At 47.5% G+C, this 20,965-nt stretch overlaps 1 protein-coding gene across 1 annotated transcript in view; it reads right to left on the bottom strand.

Moving 5' to 3' along the window:
• Positions 1-1,298: 1,298 nt before the first annotated feature.
• Positions 1,299-20,965, bottom strand: part of COL22A1 (collagen type XXII alpha 1 chain) — a 333,446-nt gene continuing 313,779 nt past the window's right edge. Inside the window, exons 53-64 of the mRNA XM_084619138.1 lie at positions 20,574-20,618; positions 19,322-19,375; positions 18,360-18,413; positions 14,569-14,622; positions 13,119-13,190; positions 11,253-11,288; positions 10,944-10,988; positions 10,451-10,630; positions 6,825-6,891; positions 5,034-5,216; positions 3,129-3,206; positions 1,299-1,724 (exon numbers count right to left, since the gene is read on the bottom strand). Coding sequence (XP_084475264.1) covers positions 1,537-1,724; positions 3,129-3,206; positions 5,034-5,216; positions 6,825-6,891; positions 10,451-10,630; positions 10,944-10,988; positions 11,253-11,288; positions 13,119-13,190; positions 14,569-14,622; positions 18,360-18,413; positions 19,322-19,375; positions 20,574-20,618 — 1,056 coding nt within the window. The 3' untranslated portion in view covers positions 1,299-1,536. The remainder of the gene's footprint in view (positions 1,725-3,128; positions 3,207-5,033; positions 5,217-6,824; positions 6,892-10,450; positions 10,631-10,943; positions 10,989-11,252; positions 11,289-13,118; positions 13,191-14,568; positions 14,623-18,359; positions 18,414-19,321; positions 19,376-20,573; positions 20,619-20,965) is intronic.

Below are 20,965 nucleotides of genomic sequence, written 5' to 3'. Positions count from 1 at the left end.
CCCTGCTTTGCCCATGTCTCTGTGGATCACCAGAAATGGTGGCCTGCAGATCATTCTGGGTTACCTAGGGAGGTGGTGGAATCTCCATCCTTAGAGGTTTTTAAGGCCCAGCTTGACAAAGCCTTGGCTAGGACAGTGGTTCTCAAAGCCGGTCCGCCGCTTGTTTAGGGAAAGCCCCTGGCGTGCCGGACCGGTTTGTTTACCTGCCACGTCTGCAGGTTCGGCCAATCATGGCTCCCACTGGCCGCGGTTCGCCGCTCTAGGCCAATGGGGACTGCAGGAAGTGGCACGGGCCAAGGGACGTGCTGGCTGCCCTTCCCACAGCCCCCATTGGCTTGGAGCAGTGAACCGCAGCCAGTGGGAGCCGCGATTGGGTGAACCTGAGGACGCGGCAGGTGAACAAACCGGTCCGGCGTGCCAGGGACTTTCCCTGAACAAGCGGCAGACTGGCTTTGAGAACCACTGGGCTAGGATGATTTAGTTGGTGTTGGTCCTACTTTGAGCAGGGGATTGGACTAGATGACCTCCTGAGGTCTCTTCCAACCCTAATATTCTATGATTCTATACTATATTTTCTGGCCAGAAGGGACCAAGATAATCACCTAGTCCAACCTTCTACAAACCATAATACCAGCCAATACCTGGAGGATCACTATGTTAACTTTAATGGACGTTGTCCATGCCCTCACTGCAGAGCAGGAATAGAACTCTACCAGCTCAAGATGTCAAGGAGCACGAACTTGCTGGCTGTTTGTAGAGGCATCTCCTTGACAGTATGAGCACAGACCCCAGTTACCAGGAATAAAATCTTTGCCTTTTGGAGTGGAACAAAAGAACATGTACAGGGCATGGGGAAAGCAATTATACTGGAAACAGAATCTCTCTTCATATCATCAGCTCTCCCTTGCCTTGTTTTCAAAGCCTTGCTCATGCCCAGAAAAGCCTATCAAGTGGCTATTTATGATTAAAGTTTGTGTTCTTTATGGGCAAGGAGAACATTACATTTAGTACAGCTGTTCTGGGAAATCCAGCGCTTGTTGTCTGTAACTGATTGTCCCTTGTGAGATGAATGCATTGGAGACTAGCTCTTCATCAGCCTCCCCATGGCATTTCCCCCACAATGTGTTTCAGCAGCTTGCCTCTCCTGAAGGCTTGTTGCTCACAGTCACAGTGCACTGACATTGTCATATTAGAAGTCTGGAAAAGAACTCACTCAGCTGAACAGAGCTTTTGGCACTCACATGGGTTCTGTATAAACCACAATGGCTATGCTAGGTATTGATATTATATGTAAAAACTTATTTTTAATTTTTTTAATATGCCCTGATGTTAGAGAGAACAAAACCAAACTCATTTCTCACATCAACAAAAAAATAATAATTAATAATAATCTGACCGACCGGCAGCATTCGTTGGCTTTGATCATCTCAAAGGCCTCCCACAAAGAAACGCAACTAGGAAACAATCCAAGAGCTCCTGGTAGGCATGTTGAATTCAAGTTTCAGAAACCAGTCCGGAGAGAGTCCCCAGGGCTGCCTATGGCCCTTTGATATTACCAGGCCGGGTGGCCAGACTTGCATAGTAAGCACACTGAGAAGGATCGCACTGTCCACTGGCTCCTGGAGGTCCCTGTGGGCCCATGAGGCCTGGCACCCCAGCTTCCCCTTGTGGGCCTGGTGCTCCTGGCATCCCATCTTTGCCATAGCCAGGTTCCCCTGGGAGGCCTGGAATGAAAACAAAGGTCCATTATTCCCAGGGTATGACTCAGCAAGGCCACAGCACACAAGCGGGGCCTGACAGCCACGCTGGGATCTGGAGGTGACCTTCTGCCGAGCGTGGAGGTGTTTGGCTCAGCCCCATCTCTCCAGGCAATGCCCAGTCTGGGCACTTCCCCGCGTCACTCGTAGCAATGCCTGTACGGGGAGACTTTGGCAAACCAGTAAAGTGCCTGAAGCCACTACGGCTTATTGCTAAAAGCAGCCAAGTCAGCAGACTGTAAATTAGCCAAGTCAGCAGGCTTAGCTTAACCAAGGCGGGGGGTGGGGGGTGTTGGGTGCCACGGAAAGTGCAGCTTGACCCCGCATCCTTCCTGATAAGAATTGTGTTGAAGTTGCTGATACATACGTCTTAGAAGAGCAGGATGTGCCCCAGGAATGTCTATTGGGGCCTCCAGGCTGCAAACACTGGAAAAACCCACACCTGGTTAATCAATAATCAGAAGGAACCTCTCGCTTGAAACTGCTTACTTACCAAGTTTGCTTTAAGGGACAGGTCATTCTATTACTAATGTATAAATAAGGGGGAAAAGTTTGAGGTGGTGGGACTCTTCAGGACTGGACTCTCCCTCTGGATGCATCTTGTCTTTCCCAGCGGCAGACGGGCTGCCGCTGTGCCACTCGAGAGCCACACTCAGCTTTGGTAATTATTAAGGGTTGGGGGTGTTTTACGAACCTCTTGCGGACATGTGTATAAGTGCTTGAGACTAAATAAAGTTTAGCTTTAAGCGAAAGCACTCTTGTGTTGTCCTGTTTGTGCCAGCCATCTATCGGCCCCACGGCTGTGTTTCCCCTGATTTATTTCCTGACACCACCTCGCACAGAGTAAAAGTTACCAAGAGCTTTGGGTTGAAAGAACCCCGGGTAACATGCTCACTTCCCTCCCTGAACATTTCCCCACCTGGCAGTACCAGAAGCAGACACACCTCAGGACACAGCTGCTATAACACAGGGAGCACAATGTGGGGCCTGGCTGCCAAATGGGGCACATGGAGTCATAAAACACAGACCATGCTGCCTCTTCCTTGCAGCTGCAGCGTGATGAGAAGGTCTGATCAATGACTGGTATTACGACTCGCAAATGCTGTTTATCTATCAACAATGACAGTGTCACGGTTGTGTGCTCAAGCCACAGTGTTTGGCTGGGGGCTTTCCCAATGTCTGAGGCTGCTTGGATCTGGGGGTTTGGTTCAGCTAGAAAAGGATCAATACAAGTATCTGCAAAGGAGGTGTGGCCCTCCGGCTTCTGGCATGTTCCCAACGCCACTCCTGGTGTCACCAAGTTTGGGAGTGCTGGCAATTAGCCTATTCCAGGAGGCACAATGCTTCTGGCAGTATTAACAAATAACCCACCTGGAATTCCTGGAGGACCAATTTCACCCCTCTGACCAACACCAGGATCTCCCCTCTCACCCTTCACACCTCTTTCACCTGCAGGATAAAACCGAAATGGGTTAGTGTCAACTGCACAAGCAAAAGATGCCACAAGGGGGCCCCAATCCTGACTGGAGCCATGAGGCCCCACTGTAATACAAATAAATATTACTTTTAGAGACACTGTGCAGAATGCTGCTGCTGTGGGAGTACATTCGCTCCCCAGTTCCTAGCTGATATATGATATCTGCTGGGATAAGCGCCTACCCAGCTCAGACTGTGACTGGCCCTTGAGTGGCCGGAGAGCTCCAGGAGCCTCTGCCGCATTCTTTGAAGGCCCTGTGCAAAGGTCAGCCACATTCATCACTCCTCTCCTTGGGCAGGCGGGGGTCTGCTCCTGACACGTGCTCTGGGGGGGCCCTGTTGCCTGAGATGAAGTGTGGCAGAGAGGTGGAAAGGAAGGGCACTGGCCCCCAGCTCATCATCTAGCAGGGCTGTAAAGCAGGCCAGCTGCAATGGACAAGCAGGCTGAACCATGCCAATGGCCTCCTTCCTCTGTGCATTGGACCTAAACGGCACCACGGAGCCCGAAGGGGGTGGCCACTTTTACAAAAGTGCGGCCTGTGGTGCAAACTGGTCATGTCACAATAACATGACGTTTACATCCCAGGCTATGCATGCAGGGCCTGATTCTGCAATTTGCTAAACGCTCAGGCCCTGCTCCAGCAAAGCACTTAAGCACACACCTCATTTTAAGTATGGGGATTGTCCCACTGACAGCGGTGAGACTACTCCGAAGGTTAACGTTACTCATGCTCCTAAGTGTTTGGTGGGATGAGGGTCAGAGGATGTGGAAAAATTGGAAAGAGTCCAGCGAAGGGCAACAAAAATGATTAGGGGACTGGAACACATGACTTATGAGGAGAGGCTGAGGGAACTGGGATTGTTTAGTCTGCGGAAGAGAAGAATGAGGGAGGGATTTGATAGCTGCTTTCAACTACCTGAGAGGTGGTTCCAGAGAGGATGGCTCTAGACTGTTCTCAGTGGTAGCTGATGACAGAACGAGGAGTAATGATCTCAAGTTGCAGTGGGGGAGGTTTAGGTTGGATATTAGGAACAACTTTTTTCGCTAGGAGGGTGGTGAAACACTGGAATGTGTTACCTAGGGAGGTGGTGGAATCCCCTTCCTTAGAAGTGTTTAAGGTCAGGCTTGACAAAGCCCTGGCTGGGATGATTTAGTTGGGGATTGGTCCTGCTTTGAGCAGGGGGTTGGACTAGATAACCTCCTGAGGTCCCTTCCAACCCTGATATTCTATGATTCTATGATTCAGAGTGGGGTCCAGCAGGACCCTGGCAGGCTCCAGCCATTGTTTGTCTAACCTAAGGGCATGGTTATGCGGAGAGTTAGCGCAGGACAAGCTGGAATGTAAATCCACGGCGTTGTAACATGCAGTGCCCGGGTAGCAACTGTGCAGAAAAAATTCCCGGAGGCACCTTGACCTGCTGCTGTTTCGTTGTTCTGAGCAATGCAGAGTCATCCCAAAGCAATAGCGCGACACTGGGCTGGGATGCTGAAATGAGGGATGGCTCTGTCCAAATACTCAAGACATACTTTACACCAAACATTTCTGAGAATCATAGTTAGTGAAATGAAGCAAAAAAAGTTGGTAAAAAGAGTCCCCTGCGGATACTGAAAATGAAGAAGTCTGTTTTTAAAATCAGCAGAACAAAGCAGCTCTCGCTGCTCCATGTGCCCCTGCTGCAGTGAACATACTGAACATTGGGAACCCCCAGGGGTTCAGAGCACACAACAACAGGGCACACAGGGTTTGGAACAGGTACTTAGCATTCAGGCTCCCCCGATATGCTCTATGATTCACTCACCTTTTGGACCCACTGGTCCTGATGGCCCTTCAGACCCTGTCTGTCCAGGTCGGCCAGGCTCTCCTGGAGGGCCAGGTCTTCCTGGGAGCCCTTCTTTACCGGGAGGCCCTGGAGGCCCTGGCCTGCCTTGGGGTGCTTTAACGTGTGCTGGCTGCATCTGAGCCATGAGGTAGGCTAGTTTTGCTGAGGACAGACAGAGGTGGTTTTGTTAGGTTAGAAAGTCACTGCTCTGCAAGACAGAGAGCCAAGGGATCACAGGCAATAGAGCCAACAAAAGATCGCGTTTTCTCAGCCCAACTCTTAGCGCTTAACACACTACTCACCCTGCCTTCCCCACACAGTTCTTCAGCACCAGCCATGACAGTGCCTCCCCGACACCCTAGACCAGTTTAACCTACTACTCTGTTGCTCCTGCAGTTAAGAACTTTTTCTGAATCTCTCTCTCAGACTTTTCCTTCCTCTCCCCCACCGCATGGCTCCTTGTCCTACTGTCTTCTAGGACTGGTGATTTCCTTTCCTTCAGCTGCATTGTTACCTGGCCGGCATTAGTAGCACTGTGATCATTTCCCCACCGAAAGGAAGAGCCCGTTACTAGTGTCCTATCATGGAATGTGAGATAAGGCAGGTTACATGGTTCATTCTAGGGAAAGGGGATTTCTTTTCTTTCTGGGGCAGCCACGCCCGACACAGGCACCTTGGCCCTGACTAAAGGGCTGAGCAAACAGAAGTGTGACTGTGCCATTTCCCAGTGTCTGCACTTTCTCCTGTTTTCCCAGCACACACTGGGATGGCAGCTGCCAGAGTCCAGGCCTCAGGAGCCCCCCAAACATACTAAACTCCTGACAAAAAGCTCTCACAGGAGGGAAGAGCAGGTTGGAGCTCAGGCTTCCATTAGCTGATCCCGAACAGAAGGGACTTTCACACCAGGGAAGTCTTTTAAACCACTAGAAGTGTTAAAGCATGTACAAGATTAACGGAATCTTTTCCTTTCACTGTGACCATTAACTAACATGGAGGCAAATCCTGCCCACCGGCACTGAACGGAGCAAAATGCAGAAAAAAAATGCCCTGTTCCCCCTGCTCCAGGGTTTGTGGGGAGGGCAGACAGGAGAGAGTCCATGCAATGGGACTCTTCATTCCATTGTGAGGCATGGAGCCAAGCTTTGCAGCGACCCTCCGTGCTGGAGCATGGTGGAGGTTTGTGGGCAGGTTGGGGGAGTGGCCACAGCATGGGCCATAGTTCTGCCCTCAGTTCATATACACTGCATGAAGCAGCAGGCTGCATCTGCTGTTTCTTCTCCCATCCAGTTGTGTTCTGGATGCTGCCGGCACATTAGTCTGAGCCCACAGCCTTTTCACACAGCCTCTGTGCTTTCTTCCAGGAATTGGCCCCCAAAATAATTTTGCTGCTCCCTCCCGACCCACCTTCTCTCCCCACATGATCCCGCAGTGAAGTCACAATGCTGGGTTTGTGACATCATGGTAATTTCCCTGGCAACGGGCTGTGATGTGGTAAGCACAGGCTTTGTGCCCAATGGGACAGAAGGAGAACATGGGCTGTGAGGGAGAAAGACCTTTTACTAACACGAGCACCTTCAATAACAGCAACTAGAAGAATGCCGGTCAAGGCCATTTCACTTCCCACGCCTCCTTTTCCCAAGTTGCTCCCATCTCTAAGTTGCCCTTTAACAGCTGGGAAAGGTGGGGACACAAATCACATGCTTGTCGGCTGTACAAAGCATCTTCTGGAACCTCCGACGTTTCTGTGGCTTGCCAGGTACCGACACTTACCATCTAGCTGCTTTCCTAACTCCTCTTGGATGAGTCTTCTCAGGGTCTCCAGTGATGGAGAGTCCCCCTAGGGAGAAGAGTGAGAGCGTGGTGATAGTCACAGCAAGAACGGCAAACAACACCCTTCACCTGGGGGTTATTGGAGAAGCAACAGTGGGCTTGAGTGGCCCGTGCTGAAGAATCTGCCTGCAGGAAGGGAAGCTCACAGTGGCACAACCTGCCTACAATTCCCACCCTGCTGGGAAGCCCAGGACTGCATTTCTTGGTTCAATGCATCTCCAGGACAACATCCACCACCAGGAGCATCAGGTGGAGATTAAAACTGCCTTCCCCTAGTGGGTCCCACAGGAAGACCATCGTGAAAATACTGCCACCTTCCTAAATGGGACTCTTCCTGGAGAAGGAGCTGCCCCAAAGGTGTGTGCCGTGTGCGACCCTCCCGTACCCAAGGGGGCAATCAAACCCAGTATCTAGATTTGTGTGTTATAAACATTAACACGGAATGATAGTTTAGCATCCTGGCCACATGTGGAATGGAACTAGTTAGAATGTTCACATGAAACTCCACCCAGAAAGCAAGTCACAGTTTCTTCCTGGCTTCCATGCCTTTTTGATTTCTGGCCAGATGAAACTTGAAAGCGATTTCTAAATTGTACAGCGTGAGTAACTATGTACTACCTGCCTAAATTCCCCACAGCAGCAGCAGTCTTTTTCACTTCCTGTCCCCAGCTCTTTTGTGCTGGTGAAGTGTGCTGTTCAACGGCTGTTGCATTGCACCAGAAGTGGGTGCATTTCAGGGCACAACATTGTATAATCTGTGCTGTACATCAGTTTTATAAAAAGCTTCTGAAACCCCAGTTCTTATTCTTCATTATTGATTGTAGCACCCATTAAACATTTTTTTAAATTAAAATATTTCATGTTATTACAATTTTTAATAAAAACATGCTTGCCCAAATATGGACTATTTGGTCCCTTTGCTGCCTATCTCCAGCCGCAGGTTTAGCATAATGTAAAGACTTTGTCCATCCGTATCAATAGAAATGACCTCATTATAATCACCATACTTTTAGAATGCCTCATGCTGATGGATTCAGAAAATATTTTTCAAAATGTAGAGATCACTTCCTAAGCCCTGAAAAGGAATTGCGGATTGTTTTCTTAGGGCTTTTTTTTAAAAAATTCATTGCTTTTAATTGCTTTAATTATTCATAACTCATTACTATATTTCATCATGTGTCTTCCATGTGGCTGGGCAACAATGTGCTTTGTCTAAAATTTACCCGTTCTTTATGTGAGGGACTCTATCACTTTCAGTACTTATGAGGTAAAAGCCTCGAGGCAGAATTAATCTCTCAAAACATTTAGTTCATCAAATATTTGTCGTCACCCTTCTAAATACGGTGCCCACAGGCACTTTAGATTAGTAGAGTGTTCTTTTTGTTACACAGAACAATTTATTCAAATATAATATGTTCTCATGAATTTTGATGAGCTGGTTCCAATGATATATCCAGGAATATATCGAGGGTCCCTGTAGTCCAGTATCCTCTGTTGTATTTAGATGGAATATATGGGCCAAAGGTGTTACCATAACCCAGACACTGTTCAATATTAAACAGCGTTAAACAAGGTTTGTGGCTTGATATACAGACACCTCAAGCCTGCTTATTACCATGGTAAATACACCATTTAAAATCCTTTTCACCTTTTATTAAAGATACAGAAGAAGAAGGAAAAACAGTTTCAGCATTTGAAATGTAAAGAATTAAGTCAGGCTTTCATTTTAACAACATCCCTTGCTCCCTTTAGCAGATGTTGATTTTCACTTGCAATCTCACTTCTGGAAAGAAACACAGGCACAGCACACGGTCTTCTCAGCCATGCCAAGACCCGAAAAATTTGTACCTGCATCAGGCTGTTTAGGACATTGCTTTAGCTGCCTCTTTCTGGTGATGGGGCTTACAGCAGTGCTGCAAACAATATCGTCTTGGCCAGCTAGGCCAGACTCTTATTAGACAGAAGGAAAAGGCAGCGAGAGATAGGAAAGAGAAAAAATAAGTTAGGGAAGGAAAAGCACACATTAGGGCGTGAGATGAAGTCTCACATCACAAGTTATATTTGGGATTTAGCCAAAGCTGTCCTCTGGGTCCCTCTCTCTGGCCTGGTTTGGTCAGGACATCTTTCAGGATTTGGATGCAGGTGGTCTGGTCTGGGGTTCCAGAAGATAGTGGGGGGAGCGGGTTGGCAGCCACAATGGTGAAGTTCATTCTAGTAGCTAATTTTTCTCCAAAAGCCGTTCTTTAAGAACCCAAAAAGGGAGTGATGGGCAGAATAGCCCATATCCCCTCATTATTTTGCCCATTAATTAGGTCTAATATTCCACATACCAATTTTGGTTCACTGATTTTCAATCTCACTCTGTTCTTGTTTACCAGGCATGATCTTAACAGAGTCCTTGAGTTAGATCACTAGGCCTTTTGGTTTGGACTTTCACACCTTTTTCCATCAACATCCGTTTTTATAAGTTATTCTGACAGCTCATGAACTTCCATTCCTTACAGTTGAGCTCACAGTTAGGGTAAATTGGTAGGCCCGCATACATACCTCGCTCTGAGACTGGCCACCACCAGAGGAAGGTGTAAAGTCCTGTGTGGACAATTAGGATGTAACATGCTTATGTAGGGAGTTTCTTCCTGACTCTAGACACATCAGGATATGTCTACAATGCAATTAAACATCCATGGCTGGCCCATGTCAAGTGACTCAGGTTCACGGGGCTTCGGCTATGGGGCTGTAAGATTGCAGTGTGGATGTTCAGGCTTGGGCTAGAGCCCGAGCTCTGGGATCCTATGAAGGGGTGCTGATGCATGAGGTTTGATATTCTTCATTTATTTTTATCTTACTTAGTGTAAATATCTACTCTGTTAATCCTACTGAACTCATTGTTTAAATAAAAGCTGGCGGACCAGAGTTCCATGTGCATTTTCCTGTCTGACAATATCTTATATTTATACACCAAATTTCATCCTGAAGGATCCTAAAGAGCTTTTACCAGAAACTAATCACTCCACTTGCCAATATAATGCATCCACCTCTGGGGTGGAACAGGGCACCTGTTAACACCACACAGCGATGCTATGCAGCATTTTAGTATAGGAAGTGAAAGAGATCATATCCATCTCACAGCAGGAGCTTTAGGCCAGCAAAATTTGCTTTCCCAACTGACATTTGCCAACACCCCCTGAATTAACTCCCTCTATTTTTGCAAAAAATACCATGGGAATTTTAATGACCTCAGTTGTCCAAGATCTCAGTTTCATGCCTCAACTGCAAAATTCTACGGTTGATGACAGCCATTTAATTCAAAAATTGTTTAGTGGGAGACATCCCCACCCAGGAGATGCAGCATCTCTTCTTTGAGTGCAGTGGATTCAGAGCAGCGTCAGGTAATCATGCCGTACTTGTGTTGCATGTGTACATAACATCGGAAGCACGTGTTGATAGCATTACAGGATAAACTGAGGCACCTCACAGGCAGCTAGGCAATAATGTCGGGCTGTTCTCATGTCATCAAGGGAGTGTTTCTATAAGACTCTTTGGAAGCACACGGCTGCCACTCTTACCCTGGGCCCAGGGAAGCCTGGCTGTCCTGGGGGCCCTGGAGGTCCAGCTTGCCCACTGTCTCCTGGTGGTCCTTGGGGACCCATCAATCCAGTGTGGCCTTTATGGCCAGGTATGCCAGGATCCCCAGGCATGCCTTTCTCTCCCTCTGGGCCTTTGTCACCTTTGATGCCAGGATCTCCCTATGAAACAAAACCAGCATATCAATAGAGAAGAAAATGTCCCTTCTTCCCCAGCCTAATGAAACACAGCGTGGTTACTGAGCATAGTGGAGCACCTCGGACCACAGACATGGGCAAATATACTGAGTGAAGCTTCGGGTACGTTACAAAGTGTTACTGATGTAGAAGGACTAACGGTGGGGTGGCCCGGGGCAGCACTGTAGACCTCTGTGGGCTGCACTTAGCCAATAGGCTGCACTTGGGCCACAACCATCCATTTTTTTTTTATTATTTTAGTTCAGTAAAGTAATGCTAATAACACTTCTCAACACACCCTGTCTCCTTTGGGTCCATGGTTGCCTGGTTTCCCAGCAGCGCCCTGAAATGAAATAATAGACATGAGTATGCAAGAGCTATTCATGGATGGAGTTAATGACAGGATGCTTCCCCTTGTGATGCCTCCCAGGCCCTCAGGAAAATGAAGTCCTGTATACGCCACAATTCCCTGGGTGCTCTAGATTTATTTAATGTTTTCAAACCAGTAACTCAAGAACAAAATAATGCAACCCCAGTAAGCATGCCTGAGACTACCATTGAACCTAGACACCATCCGTGCTCTGAACCAGCTGGGAACAGAACTCACCTCTTTTCCTGGGGGCCCCTTCTCTCCCGAGTCTCCCTAAGAGACATAAAGAAAGTACATAACACACAACACTGACAATATCACAACAACGTGAGCAGTCTGAAGTCAGACACAAACGCCCAGTCCTGATTCTTATCTCAGAAGTGAGGTGGTTTCACTTGCACTATTTGGAATAGATAATGTTGAGTCAAGCAGAAAATGTTGTCGATCATTTATCCTTGGATTTCTGATACTGTCGCCAAGTGTCATGTTGCAGGTTGGTGAGTCAGGACTGAGATGAGTCAATACTAACAAAAGAGAGTTCCTATGGCCAAAGTGTACCTCCAAATATACTGCATACTATGTGAACGTTCCTAAGTGTAGAGAAACAGTCAGTCATTCCTACAGGGCAAGCATTGAGATGGATGTACTGTTAACAGGGGTTTCTGGCTTTCGGTGCCACACAGTTCACTTTGATTCTGAATGTTTCAACAGCCTCTCATATGTTTTCTTGCGCTAGTTTCCTGAATTCTCGGTTAGTTTTCAATAAAGCACTCTCCATTTACCACTCTCTTCTCTTCTGTATATACCATATTAGAATAAAAAAAGCATGATCATTTCTCTATTTCAGCGTTCTCTGTGGGATCTACTACTGCAGCACTGATGCACAGGATTGAAAAGGCAACACCAGCATAACACCGGCCATTGCTAAATTCTGAGCACATTCTCTCACACCGAATAGAACTGGAAAAGTACTTGTCTGTAACATCCATAGGTCAGATTATGTGTAGACCTACAACCAACCCTTGAACCCCACCCCCCCCGGCCCCAGATTATATTTGTAGTGTGTTTGTGTGTGGTGTGTGTGTAATTGACATACCACTGATGAACTGGAAGCACACGTAATCAGTTGCACAGGCATGTGGTATATTTCTTACATAACAGTGCATCTGATCACATGCCGAGGGTCACATCACCCGCCAACCAAACCAAACCTGGGACTTATTCCAACATTCCCGAACTCCATAGCAGCTTTTAACAGCCACTTTATTTATTTTTTTAAACAATATAATGCAAACTTGCAAGGGAAAATGTTTCTTCCTTCTCTTACTTTCCACTAAAAAATGACTCCAGCTTAAGTCTCAGGCTAGGGAAGATTCAGTCCTGCACTAGTGTCATTAAAGCCTGTTACCTTGTGTCACTGCAGGGTTGGAAACAAAAACATTAACTAACTGGGAAAGGGAGATTCCCAGCTTCTCAATGGGATCAGACATTTGCCTCTAGACCTGGAAGGGCCCAAGACACTGGATTTTAAGGTTGTGATATTTTTATTGCTAGAACAGGTGTTAGATAACTTTGGGAGATATTTTTAAGGATGAGTTGCAATGTACCTCTATTGCTGAGCCTTAGTCAGCCGGTCTCAAGGTAACTAGGGACTTTAGCCTTAGGTAAAGGAATATAAGAATTAGTCTGAATATTGTTAATCACCCTAACACATTCTTGATGTACTCTTCTGTAATACCTGTGGCCCATGGAGAATGCTCTAGTGAGTAATGTGACTACCCCAAACTCACGCTGTGCAAAACATTCGAACCGCCCCTTCATGAATGCCACATCCATCTACAGGGCCTTATGATAGGTGTCCTTGCTACAAATGAGATTCTCCTCCTTCTGTAAGCTATGGAAAAGAATATAGTTCTCTTTGGAAATAATACACTGGGCCCCTTGGAATAGAGAGAGGGATATTTGGGAATTATCTGGATACACAAGGCTCTCACATGTGTTCTTGACAAAGGGACATTTTGTCTTTCCTTCCTCCAGGTTCAAGAGTCAAAACCGGGCAGTGGGTGAATAACAACTGCTTTGCATCACCAAACAGATACTTACTGGAGGGCCTCGGGGCCCAGTGAAGCCAGGAAGTCCCGGGCTGCCATTTTCTCCTTTGTTTCCTTTTGGACCCTTAGAAAACAAAATGAAACATAAACACCAGCAGCTCCTTCCCCCATCGCCTTTTCTGAAAAGCCTTCATTTACCTCATCTTCCCCTCCTGTTTCTTCTTAAAACCAAGTCCCAAAACTCTAGTTTTGTCACTGCACAGTGTACTGCTAAGGACATTAGTCTGAGTTCCTGGAGAACTGGAAATAAACTATGCCTTATAACAGGGCAGTTATTGAATCATCCAGTCCCAACTTCTGGCATTCAGAGGTTTAGGGATATCCAGAACATGGGGTTGCATCCCTGACCATCTTTGCTAATAGCCATTGATGGACCTTGTGACAGTCTGTACTATGTTCACCCTTTTCACAAGACCATGATAAACTTTGTACAAAGCATGTCTTGTGAGGTATCATTTGAAAACTCATAATCTGCTGAACATTATTGTCACGGTAAAATATGTGTGGTAACAATGTCTGTAAAGTTAAGATTCTACTGTATGGCATTACTAAGTTTAGAAAGACAGTCCCAAACCAGTTCTTCAGATACAAAAGACACACAGGCACCCCAGCCAGGTATTGACAAAGTTAGGGGACTATCACTTAGTTGAACAGCCATTCTTTGTCAGGAAGAGGAGTGTGAGTGAGAACTTTACATATTGTCAATGGAAACAGCTGAACCCCAGCTGGAGATAATCCTCAAAGAGGGGAGAATGGTATAAGAATAGAGAACACACACACCACAAATTATGTCTCTCCCCTCATCTCTACTCATGGAAGCTACAACGCTTGAAAGACAAAGGAAACATCACTGAACTGAGGGGGAGGTCCTGACTCCTGCTGGTTACACCCTTGGCTTTTGTCTGAACCTGAAACCCTAGTGAGTCATACTGTTTGGATAGAGGAGCCGCAGTGACCATACGGGGAACTGGCCTGCACTTCATGACAGGGACTGAGCGCAATGGTTTACTATAACTAACTGCTGAGCCCCAGAGCAACTTTGGGGAACAGAACAAAGAAAAGCCTCCTCAGTGGCGTTCTTGCACCTCAACGCTCGCAGGCTAGTCTCACATTCAAAGTGGCACCTGCGAGGTCCGTCCCCTTCTGTGACCTTGCTTTAAATTGTTGCCTGCTGATTTCCAGAACACCTCGGGTGAGTTGCTTTAATGCTACTCCTCCCTCTCTGCAGAGGCTACTGCCAGCTCCTCCGGGCCCCTCAGCCTCCATGTTACACTCTGTGGGGCTGCACATGGCCCCTCTGAGAGGCCGTCCACTGGGCAGGTTTTAATACATTTTTAAGGATGCGACATGTAACTCTTCTCTCCGTGCTGGGTTAGAAATTACCCCCATAACTGTCTCAACATCTCTGGCTCGCTGTGGGTGTCCATGGCTGTGGTACTTACTGGGTTACCTGCAAGACCAGCTTCCCCTGGGACGCCGGGTGAGCCATTCTTGCCCTGGATTGAGGGGGAAAAGAGCAGATTTGGAATAAAAAAGGATACAAATCAGAGCTTCTTTGTGGCTATACATTTTTCCCAGAGAGTGCAGGATCTTTCCCAGAAAGGTCTTCCCCACTGCCTCCAGGACACTGGCACCCAGCCTCTAGTGTGGTGCCCCGATACTATGGTGATGGGCACATGAGAACTCTGGTCAGGTGGCTAGACGTAACCCTTAGCCTGATTAGGATAGAATTTGGTAATAGGCAATAATACATGTCTAGTAGCTAAAGCCTAATAAATGGTTAAAAAGAGAGTACAAATCATTCATTGGTGATAACAGGTAGTAATCACAGAGAGGGATGTGAGCGCCTGTCAATCTTACGTTGCCACCTTATCATAGAATATCTGGGTTGGAAGGGACCTCAGGAGGTCATCTAGTCCAACCCCCTGCTCAAAGCTTGAATAGTACGGATGAGGAATACTTATATGATACCTCTCATCCTAGGATCCCTGGTGCTCAGACTTTACAAACCACAAGCACAGTTCTCCTCTGGGATCAGCGTGTAAATACGCAGCTCTGACATTCTCCCTGCATTCTCCACTCAGAGATCACTTGGGCCACCGCTGAAAAGCAGCCACCTCTGGACGAAAATGCAGCCGCCGTTCAACAGCATGCAGCAAAATGGCACATGAGTTAGTTCAGGATGGAGAGTAAGAAAATCTTCTCCCAGTATTTCACATCCATCAAAGAGAAGTTCCAGAGGGAGCAGAATGTAACTTCAGAGATAAGGGGTTGGCCTCTCCTCTTACAAAAAAATTCAAGCACCAAAAATTGTTGCAAACCAAAAACTGCCCCCCAAAATTGGTTAGGGTCAATCGACATATTTTGTTTCACTTTTAAGCTGATTTCTTTTTTTAGTGTAAATTTAATTACATTTTGAAATGAAAAGTTTCAAATAACCCCCCCCCCAAAACTTTTTGGTTCAACAATCTCAAAACAGGATGTTTCAACAACCGAAAAATGTTTTCTTCCTAAACCTTTTTCAGAGTCAGGCATTTTGACAAATGAAATCTGCATTTCATTGACTAATCAGCATCTTTCAGTGAAAAAAATGTTTCATCAAAAAATTCCCAACTAGCCCTAATCAGCACCCTGGTCTCATATCCCCCGTAACAGAAACACCATCCCACTGGAGAAAAAAAGGGCTTCTCCTCCTCTCTGGGAAGTATTTGAGAGAGTGGGTAACATCCTGGCCCCCCAACCCCACTTCTGGTGACACTGAGGGAACACAGAGCTGCCCTGAAATGGACAACAGGGCAGTCCCCTCCTGCAGGGGGAATCCCTGAGTACTGTAAAGCTAGATTGCTGGGCTGGGTTTACTGCACCTCATTCAGGCCTAGGCATAGAAGGGGGCACATCCAGAGCACGATACACCCCAGTGATCCTCAGCCAGATAAGTGATCCTTGGGAAGCCAATCTAGCCTATGTAATTTAGAGCAGCCCTTAAACTGCTCTAGGTTAAGCTCAGGGCTGTTTCAGTTCCTGACTGACTCCAGAATTGGGAGAATGGAAAGGCAGCTCAGAGCTCATCCAGACCTGGAGATCTGGGCCCCTATCTAAAATCCAGGCACGCTGAGATTTCATGCCAACTCCCAAGGAAGATGGAGCTCCCAACAAGGAAACAACTGCATTGCTTTAGTTCTCACTAGGGGATATTTACACTGGTAGCTGCCAAGAAATGGGAATCCTTTCTGAATAATTCATCAAGCAGGAAATGAAGGGGAGATCCCATGAGCCAGAGGTCTTCAGAGTGTCAGATGTTACAACCATCCATCTGGGGATTTTATACTGTGCAATACCTAGCGACTGGTCAAAGTCCTCAACACCCAGCATACAGCTGATCTTTGAAGCTCATCTGCACCATCTGCCAGGAATCAGGGCCTGCAGCAAAGCCAGGTTCTGGGCAACCTAATGAGCATTGCTGGCCTGAAGCAGGCTGCCTGATTGGCTACATTGCCTGATTGGTGCGAAGAATCATCAAACTGTCTCCTAAGCCCAGCCATAGCAGCAGGTCAGCGGCTGCTCAATGCACACAGATGCTCAAAGCATTTGTCCATGGCTGTAATAGCTCCTTGTTCCCAGCCTTGCTCCAGCCCTGCTCCTTCCTTGGCTCCAGCCTTGCTTCACTCCAGGTAGCCCAGTCCTGGTCCTTGGCACCGATTCCTGGCTTCTTACTCTGGCTCTGACTCCAGCTCCTATCACTAGAGCTGACTCTGGCTCCAACCAATGGGAACGACTGCCCACAGCCCAGTCTCTGACACCATCCTCTAAAGACGGAAGGTCCCACCACAGGGAGACTAGAGGGCACCAGCATTTGCATGTATGGAGAATCAGGCAGTTTGCAATTCAAAAGAGCTGATAAAGACTAATACTCATCCGCTCCTACCGCCGTATGCAGGAATCATCAAATCATAGAATCACAGGGTTGGAAAGGACCTCAGGAGGTCATCTAGTCCCACCCCCTGATCAAAGCAGGACCAATCCCCAACTAAATCATCCCAGCCAGGGCTTTGTTTAACTTCACGTTTAATTAACCAGGGATACTTCATGCTGAATTAAAATAGCCCATGCAAAGTGGCGCTGTTACTTGTAATACTCAGAATGTGTTTCCCATGGAGTACTTTCGATTATTTGTACTGCAGAGTATATGAAGGACAAAAGGCTCCCTCCCACCTCTCACAGACCCAGCCGTAGCCTCTCAGAAGGTATTTGGCTCATCTAGGACCTATGCTAATTTTATTTTTTATGATTTCTCTCCTGGAGCCTTTTTACTTATTGCAAGTGCCGGGGCCAAGACACATTAGTGAGTGATGCCAGCACTATAGGGCATGCATGGACTGACAGGATAAATTACAAAGCAGACACAAGAGCTCTGCATATGTTACTGTAGCCTCACCTAAACCCCTTGGCTCCCTGCTGCTAAAGCCCCGGCCTTCCACTTCCTGGCATTGCTGCCTTGTGTCAGCTTTTGTTCTGATTATAGCCCAGGTCTCAGAATCTCTGTTTCAGTAACCTGCTTTCCCATGGAGGAAAGAAACAGCTGTTTCTGCATTCCTTTAGGGATGGGCTCAGGTCTGGACAGTCTGGTTTGTATTCATGTTTGGAAAAAGTTGATTTTTAAAAATACAATAAAGCAATAGGAGCGATGTATCAACCATCCCAAATGACACTTCCTGACATTTCATCCCCATGGCTTTTCTCCACTGAAACCCTATTAAAAATTGACTTTCTGCATGTTTTCGATAATGACATGACATCTTCTCTCCAAAATGTATTTGTTTCCACAGGAAATAAACAGCTTGTTCACAAGTATCACAATCAGACTCAAGTTGGGCACTCAAAAGAAGGTGGCACCCAAAATTGACACCACTTTTGAGGATTGTCACCTAGGGTTACCTAGGAAGTTAAGTGTCAGAGCCAAGTCTATCAGAAGCGCCTGATACCCAGCTCATAGCAGAAACCACTATACCATTCTGCTTCTACAGAGTCACCTGCTCCTAGACACTACTGCTCACCACCTGTCCTTGCAACATCACTCAGCTTCTCCTTTCCTGAAGTAAGTAAAACATTCTGGCCAAATGCCACCTGTGTCTTCTGTAGGATTCTGGTTCCAAACCATAACTCTGGATTCTGTGACACCCCTACCACCAAGAGTCCATCCTTCAAAGGCCGCTTGTCTGGAATGGAAACTCACTGGCTGCCCTCTGAGTCCTCGAGGCCCTTGAGGTCCTGGGGGGCCTGCATCACCCTTGAAGAAAAGAGAAATTGTTGCACTGAGTGAAAAACACCGAAGCAAAGGCAATGAGAGCATCATCTGAAAATAACGCACAGCTCTGGCTTAACTCCTACTGCTCCTCAGCTGGGAAGAAAATGACACACAGAAAAGTTCTGTGAAGAGGTTCTGGCTCTGCTGGAGTGAAGACCGTCATGCTGGATTTCAAAAAGTATGTCTGTAGGTCAAGTCCATTAACCTGGGTATTTGCCGGCCAAGCTTAGATTCTGACTATACTGGCTTATTGGCATGTTGTTATTTTAAGATGGGGCAGGTAAGGTGTTTCTCTGGGACTTGCCCTGCACCTTGACACAGCTCCAATTCCTGCTCTGCCAGACCTTTTCATTCTCTATCTTGTAGGACAAACCCCACAATTCAGCAGTCAAAACCATTTCTCAGTGACCCACGGAGATGGCATGATCGGTCATCTGGTCCATCCCTCAGTGGCCTCTCCAGGATCATACAGTACCCACAGGATGCTCACTAGGGTTTTGCTCTGTTACTGCACTAAGGATATGCTAAGACCTGATTCTGCTGCCCTGATTCCCTTTGAGTAGTACCTTACTCCGCAGGCAATCTCACTGATTCCAGGAGGGCTGTTTGTGGAGTAAGATGCTGCTCAGGATGAGAAGGTGTGACAGAATCAGGCCGTGGGGAACTAGGCAGTAAAGTACTGCTCGGTGGGAATAAGCATGCCATCGGATCTGCTGTACAATTCAGGATTGAAACAATGCAGTTCCCTCTAATGTTCCAAAGACACAGCTAACATTTAAGTGTCAGCAGGATGAGCAGGGCCAAAGGCCCTCAAGTTCCTCTCCTAACAAGCTTTGCTCTCTGTCCCTGTGCGGACAGAGGTTTGCTTGCTGATCCAAGAGTACACTTACATCCTTCCCCGGCGGGCCCTCGCGACCGGCGGGCCCGGTCACGCCTGGCTCTCCCTAGAACACAGAGCAAAGGAAGTCATGATGAATTCAGTGCATTGGACACATTATAGATACTCTGGCTAGTAACGCGTCTCTGGACAGTGTAGGGATTCTGACGTGCTGGATTGAGGCTTGCAGTCTCTATGGGGTGAGACATGTCATGCCTCTTGCTTTAAAGCCAATGGGAGCAATGTGGTTAAAACCTGATGTGCTGCTTAAAAAAAAAGGTTTCAGAGTAGCAGCCGTGTTAGTCTGTATTCGCAAAAAGAAAAGGAGTACTTGTGGCACCTTAGAGACTAACCAATTTATTTGAGCATGAGCTTTCGTGAGCTACAGCTCACTTCAGCACCTTTCAAATGCGAGATAGTGCAGCCCTTTCCAGTAATACCTTAGCTATTGAGAGTGCAGTGACCGTGAAGGCATGTTATGCACTCTTCATGGAGAAACTGCTTTAGGGAGGAAGAGAGGAGGAGCTAGGTCACTGGGACTCTCTGCCAGTCCTCCTGCAATGTGCCACTGGACCATCATTTATTTTCCTGAAGAGCCAGAGTTAGGCAGAAGAAAGCTCAGTTTTCATCTCATCTGCAGGACGACACCTCTCATAGCGGGGATCCCTGCAACATCAGAGCTGAGAATGAGGCCAGATCTTGGTGTGGGACTTGAATTTAGGACCTTCTGATCCGGAGGCGAGTGAGCCAAAAAGCTCTATTATTCATGCCCATTCTCCTCATCTTTGAATTCATCCTGCGTTTCTAACGCTCGGTGGGGTGCGATTTGATACTGGTACCGCCTGCACAGTACAGTTCCTGGTCCCCTGGCCTGCACTTGTGAACTATGTCCTGTGGCTTTCCTGGCAGTGCACAGGGAGATGTGCTGTGAAACTGATATGCAAAGGGACCTCATGGAGGGGGCATGAGATGTGCTGCACTAGCCCATCAGTGACCGCTCAATACCCCAGCATTAATGTTAGCTGGGAGTCCAGAAAAGGAGGCTACCAGTAATGCCACTGCCCACCCCCCAGCTGCGTCCACCCTGTGCTCTGCCACCCACTGCAAGGCAGGCAGAATGCCCAGCCCTACAAGGTCACAGCAACTCATGAACACAACGCTAAAAAGGCCTGTAAAAATCTTCTCTTATCGTTTTGGGAAGCCCCTTTACGGCTGACTGACCCATCTCCTTCTACAGCACACACAGAGGGGTGCATGCTACTTACCCTGGCGCCTGGGGGGCCTGCATCTCCTCTGTGCCCCTTGAAGCCCTGCAGAAGAGAGTGACATTAACAACAGCCAGATGCGTGGACCTTTGGGAAGGCCTTGGCTGAATGGTGCATGCACAGTGGGTGCCCTTAAAACCTCGCCAGTTTTGCCTTAGATTAACTGCCTGGTCAGCGTGGAATTGTATCCCGGGGAGGCACCATCCCGCTCCTTAGCAGCACAATGTACAGGGGAGTCTATGGTGGTGCAGCTGCTCTTCCTGGTGTGCCTGGCCCACAATGTGTAGGGGAAAGGGTGAGACCCTAGCCTCCCCTCTCCCCATCCCCAGGATGCACGACTGGAGCGCAGAGCCTGCATCCGTGAGCAGCCCTAGTGTGTGGGGCACCAGGAG

The sequence above is a fragment of the Lepidochelys olivacea genome (assembly GCF_965140295.1).
Source record: "Lepidochelys olivacea isolate rLepOli2 genome assembly, chromosome: 2".
Lineage (NCBI taxonomy): Eukaryota > Metazoa > Chordata > Testudines > Cheloniidae > Lepidochelys > Lepidochelys olivacea.
The sequence above is the reverse complement of the archived record's forward strand: the minus strand, read 5'-3'. Positions and strand labels throughout refer to the sequence as shown.